This window comes from Molossus molossus, unplaced genomic scaffold (assembly GCF_014108415.1).
Source record: "Molossus molossus isolate mMolMol1 unplaced genomic scaffold, mMolMol1.p scaffold_m16_p_21, whole genome shotgun sequence".
Classification (NCBI taxonomy): Eukaryota; Metazoa; Chordata; class Mammalia; order Chiroptera; family Molossidae; genus Molossus; species Molossus molossus.
The window spans coordinates 4575653-4596381 of NW_023425357.1; the positions used below are offsets into that span (position 1 = coordinate 4575653).

General features: G+C 45.2%; 2 protein-coding genes and 1 long non-coding RNA gene across 3 annotated transcripts in view; all 3 read right to left on the minus strand.

Moving 5' to 3' along the window:
- LOC118638829 (zinc finger protein 345-like) overlaps window positions 1–20729 on the minus strand; it is a 74846-nt gene that overhangs the window by 36781 nt on the left and 17336 nt on the right. The window contains exon 6 of the mRNA XM_036274959.1: window positions 11318–11517. Coding sequence (XP_036130852.1) covers window positions 11318–11332 — 15 coding nt within the window. The 5' untranslated portion in view covers window positions 11333–11517. The remainder of the gene's footprint in view (window positions 1–11317; window positions 11518–20729) is intronic.
- LOC118638732 (zinc finger protein 501-like) lies at window positions 498–2046 on the minus strand. The gene is given in 2 exon segments (XM_036274869.1): window positions 498–594; window positions 596–2046. Coding segments are annotated over 2 exon segments (1548 nt in total).
- On the minus strand, window positions 2742–6642 carry LOC118638377. The gene is made up of 3 exons (XR_004961085.1): window positions 6630–6642; window positions 4927–4998; window positions 2742–2816 (listed from the first exon to the last, which is right to left on the minus strand). It is a non-coding gene; the product is annotated as an uncharacterized LOC118638377 (long non-coding RNA).

The window sequence follows — 20729 nt, forward strand, 5'->3', positions numbered from 1 at the left end:
ACATTCTCCACATTTATAAGGCTTTTCAACAGTATGAACACTCTGATGTCGAATAAGGTTTGAGGACTGACTAAAGGCTTTGCCACATACTATACATTTGTAAGATCTCTCTCCAGTGTGTATTCTCTGATGGACAGTAAGGTATGAGGACTGGCTGAAGGCTTTGCCACATTCTCTACATTTATAAGGTTTCTCTCCAGTATGAATTTTCTGATGCTCTTTAAGTTTATGGGACCGCCTGAAGGCTTTGCCACATTCTCTGCATTTAAAAGGCTTCTCTCCAGTGTGAATTCTCTGATGAACAGTAAGATGTGAGGACTGGGTGAAGGTTCTCCCACATTGTCTACATTTGTAAGGTCTCTCCCCAGTGTGAATTCTCTGATGGACAGTAAGTCTTTGTGACCGGCTGAAGGCTTTGCCACATTCTCTACATTTATACAGCTTCTCTCCATTATGAACTCTCAGATGTTTATTAAGGTAGGAATACTGACTAAAGGCTATGCCACATTCTCCACATTTGTAAGGCTTCTCTCCAGTATGAATTCTCTGATGCTTAGTAAGGTTTGAGGACTTGATAAAGGTTTTGCCACATTCTATACATTTATAAGGCCTCTCTCCTGTATGAACTCTGAGATGTGCAGTAAGGGCTGAGGACTGGCCAAAGGCTTTACCACATTCTATGCATTTGTAAGGTCTCTCTTGAGTATGTGTTCTCCGATGGTCAGTAAGGGTTGAGGACTTCCTGAAGGTTTTGCCGCATTGACTACAATTATAAGGCTTCTCGCCAGAATGAACTCTTTGATGATAAGTAAGGGTTGAGGCAATACTAAAAGCTTTTCCACATTCTCTACATTTATAAGGCTTCTCTCCAGTATGAACTCTCTGATGTCGGGTAAGGCTTGAGGAGTGGGCAAACGTTTTTCCACATTCTCTACATTTATAAGGCTTCTCTCCAGTATGAACACTCTGATGTCGAATAAGGTTTGAGGACTGCCTAAATGCTTTGCCACATTCTATGCATTTGTAAGATCTCTCTCCTGTATGTATTCTCTGATGGACAGTAAGGTATGAGGACTGGCTGAAGGCTTTGCCACATTCTCTACATTTATAAGGTTTCTCTCCAGTATGAATTTTCTGATGCTCTTTAAGTCTATAGGACCGCCTGAAGGCTTTGCCACATTCTCTGCATTTATAAGGCTTCTCTCCAGTGTGAATTCTCTGATGAACAGTAAGATGTGAGGACTGGATGAAGGCTCTCCCACACTGTCTACATTTGTAAGGTCTCTCCCCAGTGTGAATTCTCTGATGGACAGTAAGTCTTTGTGACCGGTTGAAGGCTTTGCCACATTCTCTACATTTATATGGCTTTTCTCCAGTATGAATTCTCAGATGTTTACTAAGGTAGGAATACTGATGGCAGTTAAAGGCTTTGCCACATTCTGAAAAATTATAAGACTTCTCTCCTGCAGAAATTCTTTGATGTTGAGTATGTTTTGAGTACCGACTAAATCCTTTTCCACGTTCCCTACATTTGTACAGTTTTCCCCAAGTATGAATTCTCTGCTCATGTACAGTAAGACATGAATAAAATCTAAAGGCTTTGCCACATGTTTTACATTTGTAAGGCTTCTCTCCAGGTTTTTCTCCAATATGGATTCTTTTAAGTCTACTTACACTGAATGGTTGACTGGAGACTCTACCACATGGATTCCATTTGTAATCCTCCTCACCAGTATGAATACTCTCTTGTTCAGTGTGATTTGACGACTGCTTTGAAGATCTGACACATTTACTTGGCTTGTTTGTCCTCTCCACAATATGAGTAACCTGATGTATACTGTGACGTGACATTTGGTCAAAGACTTTCCCACCTTTATAATCGTTCTCTGGAAGCTGCCTTCTCTGAGGAGTAATGGAGTTTGACTCCTGGTAAAAGTTCTTCTTCCAATGTTCATTCCATTGATAACCTCTGTCGCCATTATATGTTTTCTGGTAATCATTAAAGATAGAAAGGCCTTTAGTCACACCTGTAACTTCATTAAACATGTAGTGTTCCATAAGATCTATTTTGTGATACTTATTAAACCATGATGTTTTTATTAAAATATGCTACCAAGGTTTTGAAAATTGTAGATAAATTTTCACATTAAAATTTTTATAGATATATTATAAATCTCTGGATTTTCGAAATAATTAACTGAAAGTTTAATCCCGCCACCATTTTAAACAATTCGAATGATTATTCACACCACAGATTATGTGAGTTCCAATATTTCTAGATTTACTTTGTAAGAATATATGAATAAAATATGGTTTTCAATCTTCACATATAGCAACACAATAATCTGAAAATGCAAGTGACTTTCTTTCTTTCTTTTTTTATCCTCACCCGAGGACATTTTTCCATTTTTTGTTCAGGTAGAGTGGGAGGGACAGAGGGAGGGAGAGAGAGAAACATCGATGTGAAAGGGACACATCGAGTGGCTGCCACCCGCACGACCAACCAGGGTCGGGGACAAACTGCAACCGAGGTACATGCCCGGCCAGGGCTGAAAATGTAACTGACTTTAAAGTGAGAGTCTCCCCAAATCCTCGAACTCTTTAAGTAACAAAAATGTTATTATGAATGAATCCCATGTTAGTTCTGTTCATATTAACATCTTTCTTCACGTCACACTCATCCTCAAATGCAAACCATTTCATTAAGTGTTCAGTATCAAAGCCACACCGTCCATATCTTACCAGTCTTATTTCTGAGAATAAGTCTCGCAGTTCGGGTTTTCGCAAAAAGGACTGGTTGTATCCAGATGACATGGCTGAAAGAATATAAATTTTCACAAGTTTGACATTTAGCTAAATGTACGTTGAACTTACCAGCAATTACTTGACCAAATGACAATTTTTTTCTACTCCAAAAGCAAGTGAATATTCCCAAGAAAGGTGAAGACAGGTATAACGAGAAAAAGTCACAGCTACGAGGGACAAAAAGATGCTTACATTTGCCAATGATACCTGTTCAAACCCCTTCACCCACACAATGGAAATACTTGCATTTCCTAATACTACTAATTCCCAGTTTCTTCTTGGGAAAACTAGAGGTGAGGGTACTATATGTTCAGTGATCTCGCTGTTTGGAAATGTCTCTAGAGCTCTGTTTCTATTGTGTACGACAGAGTGGTAAAGGAATGGCAGTACAGTGAATGCACTGTAGTGGCTACTACAAAGAAACAAAGAGAAACGGTTCAAACTCTACAAAGACTGCAGTACTTCAGACATATATTAAGCATGAAGAGATAACATGGCTCATCCTGGCTGGTTTTGCACAGTGGTTAGAGTGTGGTCCAAGGACCAGAAAGCCCTGGAATAACTTCCCACAAGGGGCATGTACTACAGTTGTTGTTTTTGCCCTGTCCCCATTGGTGTCACGTGGTGGCAACCAGTTGATGTGGCTCTCTCACATCGATGTTTCCCTCTCACTCTTCCCCTCCTTCTCTATCTGAAGATAAATGTCAGACAATGTCCTCGGGTGAGAATTAAAAAAAACAAAGAGAAAAATTCCCAAACCTGGTGAAAGACAGAAACATACTATTCCAGGCAACACAAGGAGTCCCAAACAAAAGAAGCAAAAGAGACACACCTCAAGACACATAATAATGAAAATGTCAAAGGTAAGCGATCTGGTGTGGCTCAATGGATTAAGCATCATCGCACAGACTAAGAGGTCCTAGTTCAATTCCCAGTGAGGACACATGCCCTGGTTTTGGGCTAAATTCCCTGCAGAGGGTGCGCAGGAGGCAGCTAAGCGATGTTTCTATCTCACATCAATGTTTCTAACTCTCTCTTCTTTCTCTAAGAAAAAAATCAATAAAGACATATATATATATATATTTTTTTTTTTTTTTGGTGAAGAACTTTTTTTAGTTTATTTAGGCCACACTGTCAACAATTGATGGAAAGCAAAATCTCAAAGATTGAGATAATGTTTTGCCACTCGTTCTGTACATTACCAGAAAAAGAGGAAACCTCAGTGGGTTACATGAAATCCATTGGTGATAGATTAGGCAGGCGAAACAGAGAAAGCAAAGCGCTAAAAAACAATACAAAACAACCTAAACCAGCACTAGAAAAGCAGTTATCGACAAGGACGTTCCCCTAAGACTATCAGCTGACTTCACAACTGAAACTCCAGGACAAAATATTTAAAGTAGTGAAAAACAAGTAAGTATACCCAAGATTACACTACCCAAAACAGCTAATATTTAAAATCAAACGATAGCCCAGATGGTGTGGTTCAGTGAATGAGGCTCAACCTATGCAACAAGTAGTCACTGAGTGATTCCATTCCAGGTCAGAACATTACGAGTTTAGGGATTCAACCTCCTGAAGGGGGCGTGTAGGAGGCAGCCAATCTATGTTGATGCTCCTCTCTCAAATTGATGTTTCTATCTCTCTCACTCTCCTTCTCCCGTCCTCGCTCTCTCAGAAATTAATAAAAATTAAAAATAATACTAAAAACCCCTGGCCGGTTTCGCTCAGCGGTTACAGCGCAGGCCTGAGGTCCAGAGAGACCTGGGATCGGTTCCCGCTAAGGGCATGTCCCTCGGTTTCAGTTTGTCCCTGGCCCTGGTTGGTCGTGCAGGTGGCAGCCACTCGATGTGTCCCTTTCACGTCGATGTTTCTCTCTCTCTCTCTTCCTCTCCCTACCTCCCACTCTGTATAAACAAAAAATGGAAGAGTGTCTTCGAGGGAGGATAAATAAATAAGTAAATAAATAATTCTTAAAAGATAAGGATAAAATAGAAAAACAGGTAGTTTCCAATACAAACAAAGAGCTAAAGAAGTTCATAATCACCAAATCAGGATAAGAAATGTTAAAGCTTAGACTACTTAAAAAAAAAAAAAAAAGCCTTGGCTAGTGTTGCTCACCTGGTTGAGCATCATCCTATCAGAAGGATGCCAGTTTGATTCTTTCTCAAGGTCATATTCACCAGTGGCAACCTAAAGAAGGTACCAAATGATGTTGTGCTCTCATATCACTGTTTCTCTTTCTGTCCCTTCCACTTGCACTAAAAATTAATAAAACTATTTTTTAAAGGCCCAGCTGTTTTCACGCTCAATGGTTCAGCATTGACCAATAAACCAAAAGGGTACCAGTTCAAATCCCGTCATGACACATGCTCAGGATTTGAGTTCGATCTGATTAACGTTCATATTTATCCCTCCTGGATGTTTATATTTCCCGCTCCCTCTAAAATCAGCAAAAATTTTTTTCTTTTGTCCTCACCCAAGGGCATTTTTTAATTTATCTTCAGATAGAGTGGGAGGGAGAAAGGGAGGAAGAGAGAGAGAAACATCAACGTGAGAGAGACGCATCGAGTGGTTGCCACGCACACGACCCCAACTGGAGCCAGGGAAAAACTGCAACTGAGGTACGTGCCCTTAGTGGGAAGCACACCCAGGACTCTATGGTCAATGCATTAACCTCTGAGCTAAACTGGACAGGGCAATAAAAAATATTTTTGAAAAAGCAATAACAATTTTGAATAATAAATGGCTATAAAACAAACGTGAAATCTCCCCAGCCAGTATGGCTTAGTTGATTCAGTGTCCATCCAAGAACTGAGAGGTCCCATTCAATTTTTGATTAGGGCAGGGGCCCGGTGGTTTCAGGTTCGATTCGTACTTGGGTGGAGTGCAGGAGGAGGCTGATCAATGTTTCTCGCTCACATCAATATTTCTATCTCTCTCTTCCTTCCTCTCTCTCTAAAATTATCAATAAAAACATATTATACTGATCAAAATCTTATCATTTGTTTACAATACAGATCTACCTAGAGTGTATTATGCTACCCAGAGTGAAATAAGTCCATCAGAAAAGGACATACAATGCCCTGGCTGCTTTGGCTCAGTGATTAGAGCATCAGCCTGCAGTTCAGAGAGACCAGGGTTCAGTTCTCAATAAGGGCACGTATCTCGGTTGCAGTTTGTCCCCGGCCCTGGTTGGGTTGTGTGGGAGGGGGCCACTCTACCTGTACCTTTAATGTCAATGTTTCTCTTTCTTTCTCTCTTTCTCCCTCCCTCCCACCCACTCTAACAAAAAATGGGAAAATGTCCTCAGGTGAGGATAAAAAAACAATAAACAAACTCATAGATACACAGAAGAGTCTTATAGTTGTAAGACCTGATGCCTGTTGAAGGACTTCGTGACAACAGGGAAGGAACTGAGGAGTATAGGTGGTAGTCACAGATAGTCACTGGGATGTGAAGTACAGCAAAGGAAATATAGTAAATGATGTAGTAACGACTATGTACAGTGCTGTCTGGGTACTGGAAATACTGGGGAAACACTGTGTAAAGTAGACGACTGTCCAACTACTCTTCTGTACACCTGAGACTAACACAGAAGAGTACAGAATGAAAAAAGGAGACCTCAGGCCTAGATTAGAATAGGACTTACCCTTATCCTGAATATTATATACAGGTACAATTGGAAAAGAATCCTTCTATATCACCATGAATTCTAACTGCAAGTGTGCTTCTATGAACAGCAAACATTTTGCATGACGACATACGTATATAATATGGTAGGAAAATGTCACAGGAAGTGAATTCAAATCATTTAAAAATACCTATGAAAAGGGATTTTCATAAAAAACAGTTGGCAGCCTTGGCCAGGTAGATCAGTTGGTTACAGCATCAACCACAAAGGGCAAGGTTGTGGTTCGGTCCTTGGTCAGGGCACACAAAAAATTCAAAGAACAAATGCATAAATAAGTGAAACACGAAAATCAATATTTCTCTCTCTGTTCCCGCACTTCTCGTATAAAAAAAAAAACAAAGAATAAAAAAAGCATTTAAATATTTGAGATATATTTTCAATATTAATCTTCTCTGTGGTTATTACACAAAATGTGTAGGGTGTAAATCACCCTAACTAAAACAAGACAGACGCCAAAAATATGCATCTAATTTATTTAAAAAAAAAACAAACAAATCATAAAAAAGTTGTAAAATTTACAAAGAGTGAATGCTGTTTAAAATGAACATTTCAGCCCTGGCCAGTTTGGCTCAGCGGTTAGAGCGTCGGCCTGCGGTCCAGAGAGACCCGGGTTCGGTTCCCACAAAGGGCACGTACTTCGGTTGCATTTTGTCCCCGGCCCTGGTTGGTCGTGCGGGTGGGGCAGTCACTCGATGTGTCCCTCTCACGTCGATGTTTCTCTCTCTCTCTCTCTTCCTCTCTCTCCCTCCCACTCTATCTGTACAGAAAATGGAAAACCAATGTCCTCAGGTGAGGATAAAGAAAAAAAATAAAAATAAAAAAATAAAATGAAAATTTCAGGCCTAGCGGGGTAGCTTAGTTGGTTTGAGCATTGTCCCAATATACCAAAGTTGTGGGTTCTTCCCCATTCAAGACCCATACAAGAATCAACCATTCCTGGTGTGTTTGGCTCAACGGTTAGAACTTAGGCTTGCCGTCCAGAGAGACCCGGGTTCGGTTCCCGTTAAGGGGTATTTACCTTGGTTGCAGTTTGTTCCCGACCCTGGTTGGGTGATACGGGAGACAGCCACTCGATGTGTCCTTTTCACATCGATGTCTCTCTCTCTTCCTCTCTCTCCGTCCCACTCTATCTGAACAAAATATGGAAAAACGTCCTCGAGTGAGGATTAAAAAAAACAAGAAAACACTTTTCTAAAACACTGTTTCCAGATAGCACATTAATTATTCTGTGCAACATGTAAAGTTTACAGACAATGAGTTCCTAATTAACATACATCACAAAGCTTTTCTTTTCAACAAAGAAAACCTCAAATTTGTTCTTGGAGACCAAGACTCTTAACAGGCTATCATAGAAAGCAGAAGCCTTTTGTTAAAGTAATAAAGGAAGCAAAACCCTGCGGCTGGAGGAGGAGCTCTGGAAGGAAGTCATCCTCACCCAGGAAGACCAGGTTCCTGTAGTTCTCCAACATCACATCCAGGTACAATGTCCGCTGAGCTGGGTCCAGGCATTCCCACTCCTCCTGAGAGAAGTCTACGGCCACATCCCTGAAGGCCAGCGGGCCCTGAAAGGAAAAACACATTCACCAAGAAAAAGCAAGCAGAGTTCATAATGTCACCCAACATGGAAACAGTGTTAAGAGAACTGGTTTTGACCTAGGAGTATCCGAAATTATCTAGTAAGATCATTTTGAACCAGTAATAGTGTCTACTATATTTTGTAACATTGAGAAATGGAGATGATACATATCCACAAATCCATTGCAGACACGTTACTTTTCAGGAAAATAAAATTTAAAATTAAGGCACCAATACAGGCGTATGGATTTTGAGCACTGTATTTGTATCTGTTAGGGTCAGTTGTGTATACTTCTCAGTTATAAATGTCACAGTGAGTTGGAAGTGTAAGTATTTCTTCAAGTATAATACAGAGAATACCCAACTGCACTTTTCTAATTTTTTCTTTAATCCTCACCCAGAGATATTTTTTCCATAGATTTTTAGAAATAGTAGAAGTGAGGGACAGAGAGAGAGGGAGAGAGGAAGGGGAGATCGGGGGAGAGAAACATCAATGTGATAGAGACACATCGGTTGGTTACCTCATGCACATGCCTGACTGGGGTTGGAGATCGAATCTGTAACCATGGTACTTGCCCTTGAACGGGAATCGATCATCCCCTCTCCAGTGCACCCGCTGACCCTCTAACCACTGAACCACGCTGGCCAGGGTTGCACACTAATAGTACATTCAAACAGCAAGTCTTCTATACCTACCCAGTGAGCAAGTCTCTTCTCTTCACTCTTCTTTTCAGAACTTTCTGAATTATCCTAGAGGTAAAATGTGCATTTCCTTAACCCTGATGCTGCAGCCACGTTACCTAAAATCTACGCCTCCCTTCTTCACTGACATGCGAGCCTCTGACCTCATCCCAATAGGGATATCAGACATGGGAGCCTTCCGTGCTTGGTCTTTCAGGAAAGGGATGTTTTCATGACCTAGGGGAGCCTGCAGAAAGTGAATGCAGAACAGGCTCTGGGACAAAGGAGAGAAGTATGCAACCTGCTAACCTTGACCATCGTAAGGAAAAAAAAAGAATGAAATAAATAAATAAATCAAGGAAAACAACCTCACTAGGCAAGAATATCAGAAGTAGAGAAATTAGACTTCCGGTCAAGATGGCGTCACAGGTGAACGCGGTATCGCGTCCTCCCACAACCACAGAACAAACATCATTCAAAACCGCCTGAAATTGGGCTGAATGGAAGACCTATAACTACGGAATTAAAGAAGCAGCCACATGGAGACTGGTAGGACAGGCTGGTCCCACACCCACGTGTGGTGGATAAAAATCAGGAGGACACCTCCGATGGGAAGGTCATCCCTGAGAACTGAGGGGTCGCCGTCCCTCACCAGGTGCCTCACTCAGGGTTCCAGTGCCAGGAAGAAAAGTCCACATAACTTCTGGCTGGAAAAAACAGTGAGAACTGAGGCTCAGGGAGGCTGAGGCAGCTGGAGCCCTAGGCAGCTCCTTAAAAGGCCCTGGAACGAACTTATTGGACTCACTCCCTCTAAGCTTGGAGAGGAGGCAGCTCAAGGGGCACCAGACACATACAGGGAAGAACTGAGCTGTTCGGCACTGTAGCAAGGGCTGGAGAGGGGGCTTTCTCCAGGACAAACATGCTGTCAGAGGCCTTTGTTCCTTTGGTGACCCTTCCCTGAGGCGGCAGACAGACACCATATCTGGGACCCTAGCAACCTGGCTCATACTGGTTGCCCCGCCCTGGTGATTTCCTGAGGCGCCACCCCACCCAAACTTCAGGCCCACCCATGCTGTTGCCAGTTGGTTAAACATAGGATAGGCCCGTCTTGGATCCTGCTTCTGGTTTTCCTAAATTCTTTCAAGCAGCATCTGGTCTCAGCGAGCCCCATACCTCTCGTTAAGTAATACATAGAAACAAACACAGGGAGATAGCGAAAATGAGGAGACAAAGAAACACGTCCCAAATGAAACAGAAAATATCTCCAGGAAAAGAACTAAGCGAAATGGCGATAAGCAACCTAACAGATGCTGAGTTCAAAATACTGCTTAAAAGGATACTCAATGTACTTAGTGAGGGCCTCAAGAGCATAAAAAAGGACCAGACAGTAAAGAAGGTTGCACAGTCAGAAATGAGGGAGGCACTAACTGAAATAAAGAGTAATTTACAGAGATTCAATAGTACAGTAGGTAAAGCCAAGAAGCAAACTATCGATTTGGAATATGAGGAAGCAAAAAACACCCAATCAGAACAACAAAAAGAAAATAGAATCCAAAAAAATGAAGATAGTATAAGGAGCCTCTGGAATAACTTCAAGCGTTCCAACATTGTCATCTTGGGGTGCCAGAAGAGAAGAACAAGAAATTGAAAACCTATTTGAAACAATAATGGCAGAAAACTTTCCTAACTTGCTGAAGGAAACAGACATACAATTCCAGGAAGCACAGTGAGTCCCAAACAAGATGAACCCCAAGAGTCCCACACCAAGACACATCATCAAAATGTCAAAGGTTCAAGAAAAAGAGAGAATCTTAAAAGCAGCAAAAGAAAAGCAGTTCATTACCTACAAGGGAGTTCCCATAGGACTGTCAGCTGATTTCTAAAAAGAAACTTTGCAGGCCAGAAGGGAGTGGCAAGTAATATTAAAAGTTATGAAAAGCAAGAACCTACAACCAAGATTACTCCATTCTGCAAAGCTGTCATTTGGAATCAATGGCCATATAAGAGTTTCCCAGACAAGAAAAAGTTAAAGGCGTTCATCACCACCAAACTGTTATTATATGAAATGTTGAAGGGTCTTTTTGAAGAAAAAGATAAAATATGTGAACAAACAAAATGGCAACGAATACATATCTATCGACAATGGAATCTACAAACAAAATGAAGAGGAAGAACAGAAACATTCTCGTAAACACAGAGAACATTGTGCTGGTTGCCAGATGGTAGGGGTTTGGGGTAATGGGTGCAAAAGGTGAAGGGATTAAGAAGAACAAACTGGTTGCTACACTGACAAACTTCAAAGGAAAGGGGGTTGGGTAGAAATAAACCAAAGAACTTACATGCATAAGCAATGCACACAGACAACAGTGTGGGAAAAGGCGGAAGGGGGGTGGAAATGGGGAGCAGGGGGTCAATGGGGGAAAAATGAGGAACATCTGTAATACATTCAACAATAAAGATTAAAAAAAAAAAAAAAGTACAGAAATTAAGGTTACACGTTTTAATTCCATCCATGTGAGAGGAACAGCAGACACAGCCTCTGACCCACAACACATCTTTTACCTGAGAAGCAGCCATTTTGTCCTGGTCCTGGTCCCGCTCAGGGTTGTTTTCTCAGGTGGAGTCACAGAATGTGCCTTCAAATGTTTCCGCTCAGGCCCTTAATCAGCACACACAACACTCACAATCAAAAGGACCAGGAACTGCTGAAAAGGCCTCTCTGATGTCCTTTGTCACCGAAAACTCAGGAAAAATACAAGCTCCTACATGGAGAACAAACAATGAGAATTTCTTTTTCTGTCTTCACATGTCCCTCCCTATAGAAACCTCCAGAAACTCCTACAGCATTAAGAAGGAAAACTGACCTCCTGAACCCCCAAACTCAACACAACACCGGTACCCTCCCTGAACAAAGCTGGCGGTGGGACTCACAATATACCATCTTCAAGGCGTTCCCTCCTGGTGCCTGCATGGTTCAGTAGCTGTTTCAGTACCACTGAGTGACAAACACCAGAAGTGCCACACCTGACACGCCTGGGTGGCGTGAGGCGTTGGAAGTATCAGAGTATAGAAGAGGAGGCTTGCGAGGCACATTTCCTTCCTCAATTTCCAGGAAATAAAAGAACAGATCTTCACGCTAAAATTTTTGTATAAAGTTAGCTATTGAAATATGCTGATCAAATGACTTCACCAAGTCCATTTATTCCAGCTGATCCTTCGATGTTTTCAGAAAATGAACAAGAGGGACTTGAGGGGAACACCTCCTCTCTGGCTCACAGTCACTAATTCAACAAATGACATAAAGGGAAGGAAAAAGCTGCTGAACATTAGACCAACTCACACACGTAGGTTCTGACTGCTAAGATAACTGACATCTTTACCAAAGGCACAGGGACATGTCCTCATGTTATCCACTAGTTGCCAATGGGTGTTTTAACATATGATAAGCAGTAGAAAGGATACAAAGCTCAGAATCACAACTGGACACAACATACTTAAAATGTACAATTTGGATTGATTTTTTGTTATTTTTCCTCAACTGAGGATATTTTTCCATCAATTTTTTATTATTATTATATAATTATTGATTTTAGAGAAAGAGGAAGGGAGAGGGAGATATATAAAAATGTCAATTAGAGAGAACATCGATTGGCCACTTCCTGCATGTCTGACACTGGGCATTTGGCCCACGACCTGGGCATGTGCTCTGACTAGGAATCAAACCAGCGACCTCTTGGTGTATGGGTCGGTGCTGAACCACTGAGCCACACAGGACTGGCTCTATCAATTTTCAGATAAATTAGAAGGGAGGGAAGAAGAGAGATTTTAGATAAATTAGAAAGGAGGGACGGAGAGAGAGAGAAACAAGGAAGTGAGAGAAATACATGTCTAGGTTGCCTACAGCAGGACCCCAACCAAGGCTGGCGATCGAACCTATAACCCAGGTGCTTGGACTTGAATGGCAATCGAGCCGTTTTCCTTTAAGCCCACAAGCAGAATCTCTAACTGCTAAAACTGGACAATGGTGGTTGTTTTATGTAATTACTTTTAGGTTTCAGGTTGAGTTAAGGCTGAGACAAACATATTTAAAAAAGACAATAAGAGTTGGTTATGGGATATAACAAATGCTTAATTCAAAATTTGGTGACTATTTGATTTGATTTTATTTTTATTTATTTATTTTTTAATCCTCACCCGAGGACATTTTTCCATTTTTTGTTCAGATAGAGAGGGAGGGAGAGAGAGGAAGAGAGAGAGAGAGAAACATCGATGTGAAGGGACACATCGAGTGGCTGCCACCCCCACGACCAACCAGGGCCAGGGACAAACTGCAACCGAGGCACATGCCCTTAGCGGGAACCGAACCGGGTCTCTCTGTACCGCAGGCCAACGCTCTAACCGCTGAGCCAAACCGGCCAGGGCTTAGTGACTCTTTTAAAAGATCGAATATTTAATAAAAATGGTTTAAATAGCATTGGCCGGTAAGAGCATCGGCTCGCGGTCTGGAGTGACCCAATTTCGGTTCCCATTAGGTGCAGGTACCTCATTTTGGTTTTTCCCCCACCCAGGTTTGGGGTGTGTGAGTGGCAACCCCTCCATGTGTTTCTCTCACCCCGATCTTTCTCTCTCTGTCTCTTCCTCCCTCTTTCCCTCTTGCTCTATGAAAGCAAAGTGTCTTCAGGTGAGGATTTAAAAAAAAAGGTTTAAATATCAGAGGTTAAATAAAAAGTGAATCCAAAGGGGAGAAAAATGACCTAAGGATTCTGATATTCCTTGAAATAGCATCATGTACTGACAAATTCAGTCATTACTTGCCCCAAGTCACCTCCTTCTTGCCATCCCAGGAAATGAAAAGGACCAGGACCGACAGACAGCTCTCTGCCCTCTGTCTGAATAGTGTTTTCATTGGAAGCAAACCATTATGAATTTTACAAGCCTTATAAGCTAAAGATTTGTAATTCTCATCCCAACCTTTTACTCAATAATTCAGATAATGCTGAATTAAATACATAAAGTCTCCAGGCAATATATCCCAATCTCAGCACCCACACACCCCAGCAGCTCAGCAGTCACCCAGATCCAGTCCCGGGCTCCCAGCTCCTGTGTGTTTCTGTCTGCAGATCTGTCTGCCTCCCTGTTCCCCTCTCTGCACTGCTGTCCTTTCCTGTTCCCCTCCCCGTCCCCGGCTCCTTCTCCCCTTTTCTCTATTCCTGTCCCTGCACCTGCCCCGCACACTCTGGAAACCTCCCCGCCGTCAGGGGCTCCCCGCCTCTTTCTGAGACCCCTGCCCGGCCCGTGCCCTGTGCCCTGTGCCCGTCCCCACAGCGGGCTGCCTCTCAGCGCTGTGTCTCCCTCGGCCCGTCACCCCTGAACCCCTTTCCGTCCCTGCACTCGCTCCCCAACTCTTCCCCTCAGGACCACGCTCTCCGTCCTCGGGGCCCCTCCTGTCGCCCCCACTTCGGCTCCCCAGGCCGCTCCCGACAGCCCTGGGCTCCCCTCGGGGTGCCCTCTCCCCGGACACTCTCACTGTCCCCCGCTCCTCCCCGAGGCCTCTCCCACCCCGTCCGCTCTCGGCCTCAGGACCGTCCCCCACGTGCCGTCTGTCCGTCCGGCTCCCGCCCCTCCGCAGCCGCCGCCGCCACAGCGCGCTCCCCGCGGCGGGACCTCTCCGGGGGCCGCGTCTCCCGGCTCAGTCCCCCCAGGGCGCCCGCGCTGTCCGGGCACCGACACCCGGGAAGCGGACCCCAGGCCGGGAGCCGTGCGGGTCTCGGGGCCGAAAGCGGTGAGGCGGGGGAGGGGCGCAGGGGGTCGCTCACCCGGACCGGGAGCCGCGGGGCCCCGGCGGCCAGGGGACGTTTCCAGCAGGAGAACCGCGGGCAGGCGGAGCCCAACGGCCGGAGGCGGAGGCACCACCGCGGACGGGACTCCGTTTCCACGGAGACGGACTGGAGCCTCCACGGCGCAGCGTCCCTCGTGGACTCGGAAATCCGCCGGCAGAGGCTCGGGAGCGGGTCCAACCAGGACTCCCCGCCGGCAGCGCCCCCGCCTTCTCTGCGCAGGGAGAGGACGGAGGAATCGGACGCTTCACCTCAGAAAGACCTTCGGCGAAAGGACCTGCGCGGTTCTACAGCCGCTTCCGCCTCTGCAGGCAACTGCGCATGCTCATCCCGGCAAGGAATGGGCGGGGCCGAACCTAACCTGAGGGATCCCCCGAATGGGGGAGGGGCTGCCACAATGGCCTGGGTCTGGCAGAGACCAGCACTGGAGGGAAAGGGCAGAAGCCTGGGGTTTCCTCCACCTGACTCTCATGGGTGTGGCCTTTCCCTGTTCACTTGAGTTACCCACCTCATCAGTCCAAAATTTGTAACACTGCTTTCCAAAATAGAATTATGGGGACCCTCCAAGGATTCAAGTTCGAAGACGTTTGCCACACGTTTGTCCGATAGCCTGGGGACTGGCGCCAGGCAAACTGCTCCACCATTATCTCGCTTACTCAACCTAAACCCCCTCCCCCACCTTCTAGGAACTATCTGCCTTGGGCTTATCGACTCACATTCCAGAGGCTCCCATGTGTAGCCCCCGAAAGGTCAAACCCTGACAAATTCCAGCTGCAACAGGCTGATATAAAAATCACAATCCCCAGCATCCAGCGCGGCTTCTAGGACTCGACCCCCGGAGTCTGTGAACCCGCCCGGAGTGTACCCAACCAATAAAGCCTGACCTCTCCGGTCTCTTCTCTATTTCTTGGCGGCGCCCCGATTCCTTACAATGTTAACATATTTAAGATTTTGCTGATGTATATAGACTGCTGTTCCCACTGACTGACTTCTTTTGAAATGTTTAACTCCCACTTAAATACATTACCCAGTTTATTATATTTTAACATCTTCCTGTGAAGGTAAGAACCATTCAAACCTGTCCGATAGCCTGGGAACTGGCGCCAGGCAAACTGCGCGACCATTGTCTCGCTTGCTCAGCCTTGCCTCCCACCCTGTTCCGGGAACGGCCTGCCCCGGGATTGTAGACTAACTCCCATCCTGCTCTTATCGACTCACATTCCAGAGGCTCCCATGCATAGCCCCTGAAAGGGCAAACCCTAACAGACAAATCTCAGCTGCAACAGGCAGATATAAAAAAGCACAAACCCCAGCCTCGGGCGCGGCTTCTAGGACTCGACCCCCCGGGGTCTGTGAACCCGCCCGGAGTGTACCCAATAAAGCCTGATCCCTGTTTATTCAGCTGATTGGCTCTACAGTCTCTTCTCTGTTTTTCAGCGGCGCCAATTCCTTACAAAACCTATAGAAAGTTTTTGTGCATCTATTTCAACCTCACTGACAGCAATTGACGGGAAGCAAAATTTTAACACATTGATGTACTCTTCTATATAATATCAGTTTGCCCCTTATTTATATATTATAATTTAAAGAGAAGGTGCAAGTGGGTTACATTGCTGATAGATTAGGGCAGTGGAAGAAAGCAAAGAAGAAAACCTCTGGGATTCTATTAGAAATTCTCAACTTCTGGGCCAAATCCCCAGTGGGGTCATGCAGGAGAGCTAATTGATGTTGTCTCTGTCTGAGAGCCTGGGAACTGGCGCCAGGCAAACTGTTCAGCCATTACCTCGCTTACCCAACCTAAACTCCCACCCCGTTTCAGGAACTGTTTGCCCCGAACTCATAGATCAACTCCTGTCCCATTCTCCTGTCCTAGTCCAGGAACTGTTTGCTCTGGGACAAGAGACTCACATTCCAGGGGCCCCCATGCGTAGCCCCTTAGGACTTAACCCTAACAAGTTCCCGCTGCCACAGGCGCAGATATAAAAATCACAAACCCCAGCATCGGGCACGACTTCTTGGACTCGACCCCCGGAGTCTGTGAACCCGCCCAGAGTGTACCCAATAAAGCCTGATTTCTGCTTACTCGGCTGTTTGGCTCTTCTGTTTCTTCCCACCTCCCACCGGCGGCGCCTGGCTACCTTACAGTCCCATCATTGATGTTTCTAGCTCTGTTTCCCTCTCCCTAAAAATAAAAAAATAAAAATAAAATAAAAGTTATAACTAAATCTGGGCCCATTGAAAAAATATTTTTTAATGTACCCTTGAGTTTCAGTAGTTTACATGCACCTTAAGATAAAAAAAACAAAACAACAAAAACCTGAAAATCACTGATTTAGAACTTTTCAAACCAAAGCAGAGTAAATGCATTCTAAAAATGAAGACAGAATGCCCTCTAAACCCAGGGATAAAGTTATGATGAGCAAGCAAGGAAGACCATCAGAGATGCACAATCCAATTGTAATTGAGAGGAGAGGTTTATTCTCCGGGGGCTGCAGGGGCATAAGTCTCCAAATCAGCAGCCCCCATTGTTCTTCCTAGTGAGATTTTTTTTTTATCCTCACCCCAGGACATTTTTCCATTTTTTTGTTCAGGCAGAGTGGGAGGGAGAGTGAGGAACAGAAAGAGATAGAAAAACATCGATGTGAAAGGGACACATCGAGTGGCTGCCACCCACATGACCAACCAGGGCTAGGGACAAATTGCAACCAAGGTATGTGCCCTTAGTGGCAACCAAACCCAGGTCTCTCAGGACGGCAGGCCAATGCTCTAACCGCTGAGTCAAACAGGCCAGGGCCCTAGTCAGATTTTAAAGACAGAAGCCACATACCCTCTTGGTTCAAGCTCAGGGAACTGATACAATAGTGGTTGCAAAAGCGATTATTACAGAAACTATGATAAGCATTAGTCACTGGGCTCATGATTTTCAGTTCGTATTCAGAAACCATCAGGATGAGTTTATGAAAGTTACATCCTGTTATGTAGGTCAACCACAACCTTAGGGAAAGTTCCTTAACTTCTAAGGGTAATCAACCTATTATGGAAAAATGCTAAGGAAGGTCCACTGCCGACAAATATGGGGTCGCTTAGTCGCCTTAGCCAAGGGGCCTAGATAAAAATGGTGTCGCTTAGTTGCCTTAACTAATGACCCTAGCTCAATGTCAGCTTCATTTATGTTTCTAATGTTCATGTAAATAATAAACATAATCTTAAGTATATTCTGCATCAATACACCTCAATTTCTCTTACTACAGGACCATAAAATAGAACTACCAACTAGCTGAAATTGAATTCCAATGAATAATCTGGATCCAATAGTATAAGGCGGGCAAGCTCCGGAGAGTCACATGACTGGGAAGTCTCTTGACCGGGAAATAGATGGCCAGAGGGGAAATTTAAACCTAACTCTGAAGGGTCCTGAGGTGACACTCCTGCTCATGTCCCACCACCTTTCCCAGTCAATCAACATAGGCCACATTCGAATCTCCCCAGCTGCTAGCCAGTCACCTGTCGCCACACCTAATCACCCCACCCAGGTCCCTAACTTCCCTATAAATCTTCCCGGGGCTAATGTAGCAGTGCGATTTTCCTGGCCCCCACCACATGGATCAGTGAACCTTGCCTGGGAATGCTTAAATAAAACCGTTACCTGACTTTGTGGCTCCGTTTCTCTTTCTTCCTTGGCAAGATCCCTTACATCTGTTGTCGGAACCTGGGAGGACCTTGAGCCCGCCTGGGCTGCTCCTCTTCCTCCCTCCCAAAAAAAGACCAGGAACCACCAACCGTCCACTCAGTTCAATGCACCGTGTGGTAAGTCCCCCTGCCTCTGGCCGCTCCTCCGTTCCCTCTGCCTCCCAGGCTTTCTGTCCATAATAGCAGCTACATCAGGGACCTCCTATCCGTTCCGAGTGCGTGGGGTTCCGCGGAGACGGCCCGGACACCCCCCACACTATCCGTCCATCCAGTGACCAGAGATTGAGTTGCGAGACATCAATTCACATCTCTGATCACTCTGGGACTGAGGTCGACCATGGGCAATCAGGAATCTCCACCAAAAACACCTCTAGGGTGTCTCATTTTAAATCTCTCAAAAACAGATCCCTCCCTAAAGAAGAAACTGTTCTTCTCCACTGTGGCCTGGCCACAATACCCACTGGACAACCAGTCCAGATGGCCTCCTCAAGGTGTTAGCTCTTAACTTTCATATTACTGTCCCAAACCTCTCATTCCAAGAAACCAAAACCCATCGCTCTTATGGTTTAACCTTGCCCTAAATGTCTCATTCCAGAAAACTAAAACCCATCACTCACCCTGGCCGGTTTGGCTCAGCGGTTGGAGTGTTGGCCTGCGGACCAGAGAGTCCCGGATTCGGTTCCCGCTAGGAGCACGTACAAAATTAAAATAAAATTAAAAAAAATAAAACCCATCACTCCAGTCAGGAGGAATGGAATGATGGAACCGCCCTAACCCACTGAAAACTGCAAACAATTGCTTGACAAGAAAAACAAGTTTCAGGAGACCCCAGCCCCCGATCAGCTGAACAACCACCCACCCCCCCAGCCCTGAGTTTAAAAATTCCTAGTCTGTAAGAGCCGGTTGCTACTCTCTCCCTAGAGGTAGTCCTGCAGGCTGATTCCCAATAAACCTGCACTCCTGGAGACCCTGCACCGCCTCGTTTCGCCTCATTCTTACAAAAGGGACTTTCGATTTTACCATACTCACCGACTTAGGGAAATTTTGCCAAAGAAATGGGAGATGGTTGGAAATTATATATATTCAGGCTTTTTGGTATTTGCGATCCCATCCTAACTGTGCCTCCTATTATATGGCACAGGTCCTCCTAGCTAAAGACACCCCCCCAGACCCTCCGCTCCTGACCTCTCCTCGTTTGCTGACCCCCCCAGAGGAATTGTCCTTACCTCCTATTCAGCCTGATCCCTCTCTTAACTCTCCTCCACCTTATCCTGACCCATGGGCCTCTAACCCTCCTCCGCCCTCCATCTCGACTCCCACTCTCCCCTCCCCTGTTAAGTGCCCACACACGGTCAAATCATGATCCACGGGAAGGAGCTGACCTCCTCTGCCCTCTCCATGAGGTAGCAGGAGCAGAGGGACTTGTGCAGGTCCGTGTCCCGTTCTCTCTCTCTGATTTATCCACTATTAAAAAGCGTTTAGGATCTTATTCTACCAATCCCACAGCCTTTATCAAAGAGTTCAGATATCTCACTCAGACTTATGACCTTACCTGGCATGATCTCTATGTCATTATGTCCTCTACCCTCACCCCCGATGAACGCGATTGGATCCGAACAGCAGCATGAGCCCATGCAGACCAGATGCATCTTATAGATGACCAGATGCCCATCGGGACTCAGGCAGTCCCCAAGGCAGATCCCAATTGGACTTATCAAGCAGGGCAGGACGGTAGAGGAAGATGAAACCAGATGTCCAGTGCCTCTTGGCAGGCATGCAGAGTGCAGCCCAAAAGGTAGTTAACTATGACAGACAAGAGAAGTCACTCGCCCTGGCCGGTTTTGCTCAGTGGTTAGAGCGTTGGCCTGCGGTGCCAAGAGACCTAGGTTCGGTTCCCGCTAAGGGCATGTACCTCGGTTGCAGTTTGTCCCTGGCCCTGGTTGGGGTCATGTGGGTGGCAACCATTCGATGTGTCTCTCTCTCTCTCTCTCTCCCTCCCACTCTATCTAAACAAAAAATGGAAAAATGTCCTCGGGTGAGGATAAAAAAAAAAGAGAAGTCACTCAGGAACCTGATGAGAACCCACCTCTATTTCTAAACCACCTGACGGAGACTATGGTTCTCCACACCTGACTAGACCCTGCCTCTGGAAATGGAAGGCCAGAGGAGAAATTGAAACCCAACTCCGAAGGCTCTCCCTTACCCGGATGTGGCTGAGGTGACACTCCTGGTCACATCCCACCACCCTTCCCAGACAATCAACATAGGCCACCTTCGAATCTCCCAAGCAGCTAGTCAGTCACCTGATGCCACATCTAATCAACCCACCCAGGTCGCTAACGTCTCTATAAATCTTCCCCTGGTGAAAGTAGCAGCACGACTTCCCTAACCCCCACCACATGGACCAGTGAACCTCGCCTGGGATGCTTAAATAAAACTTTTGCCCG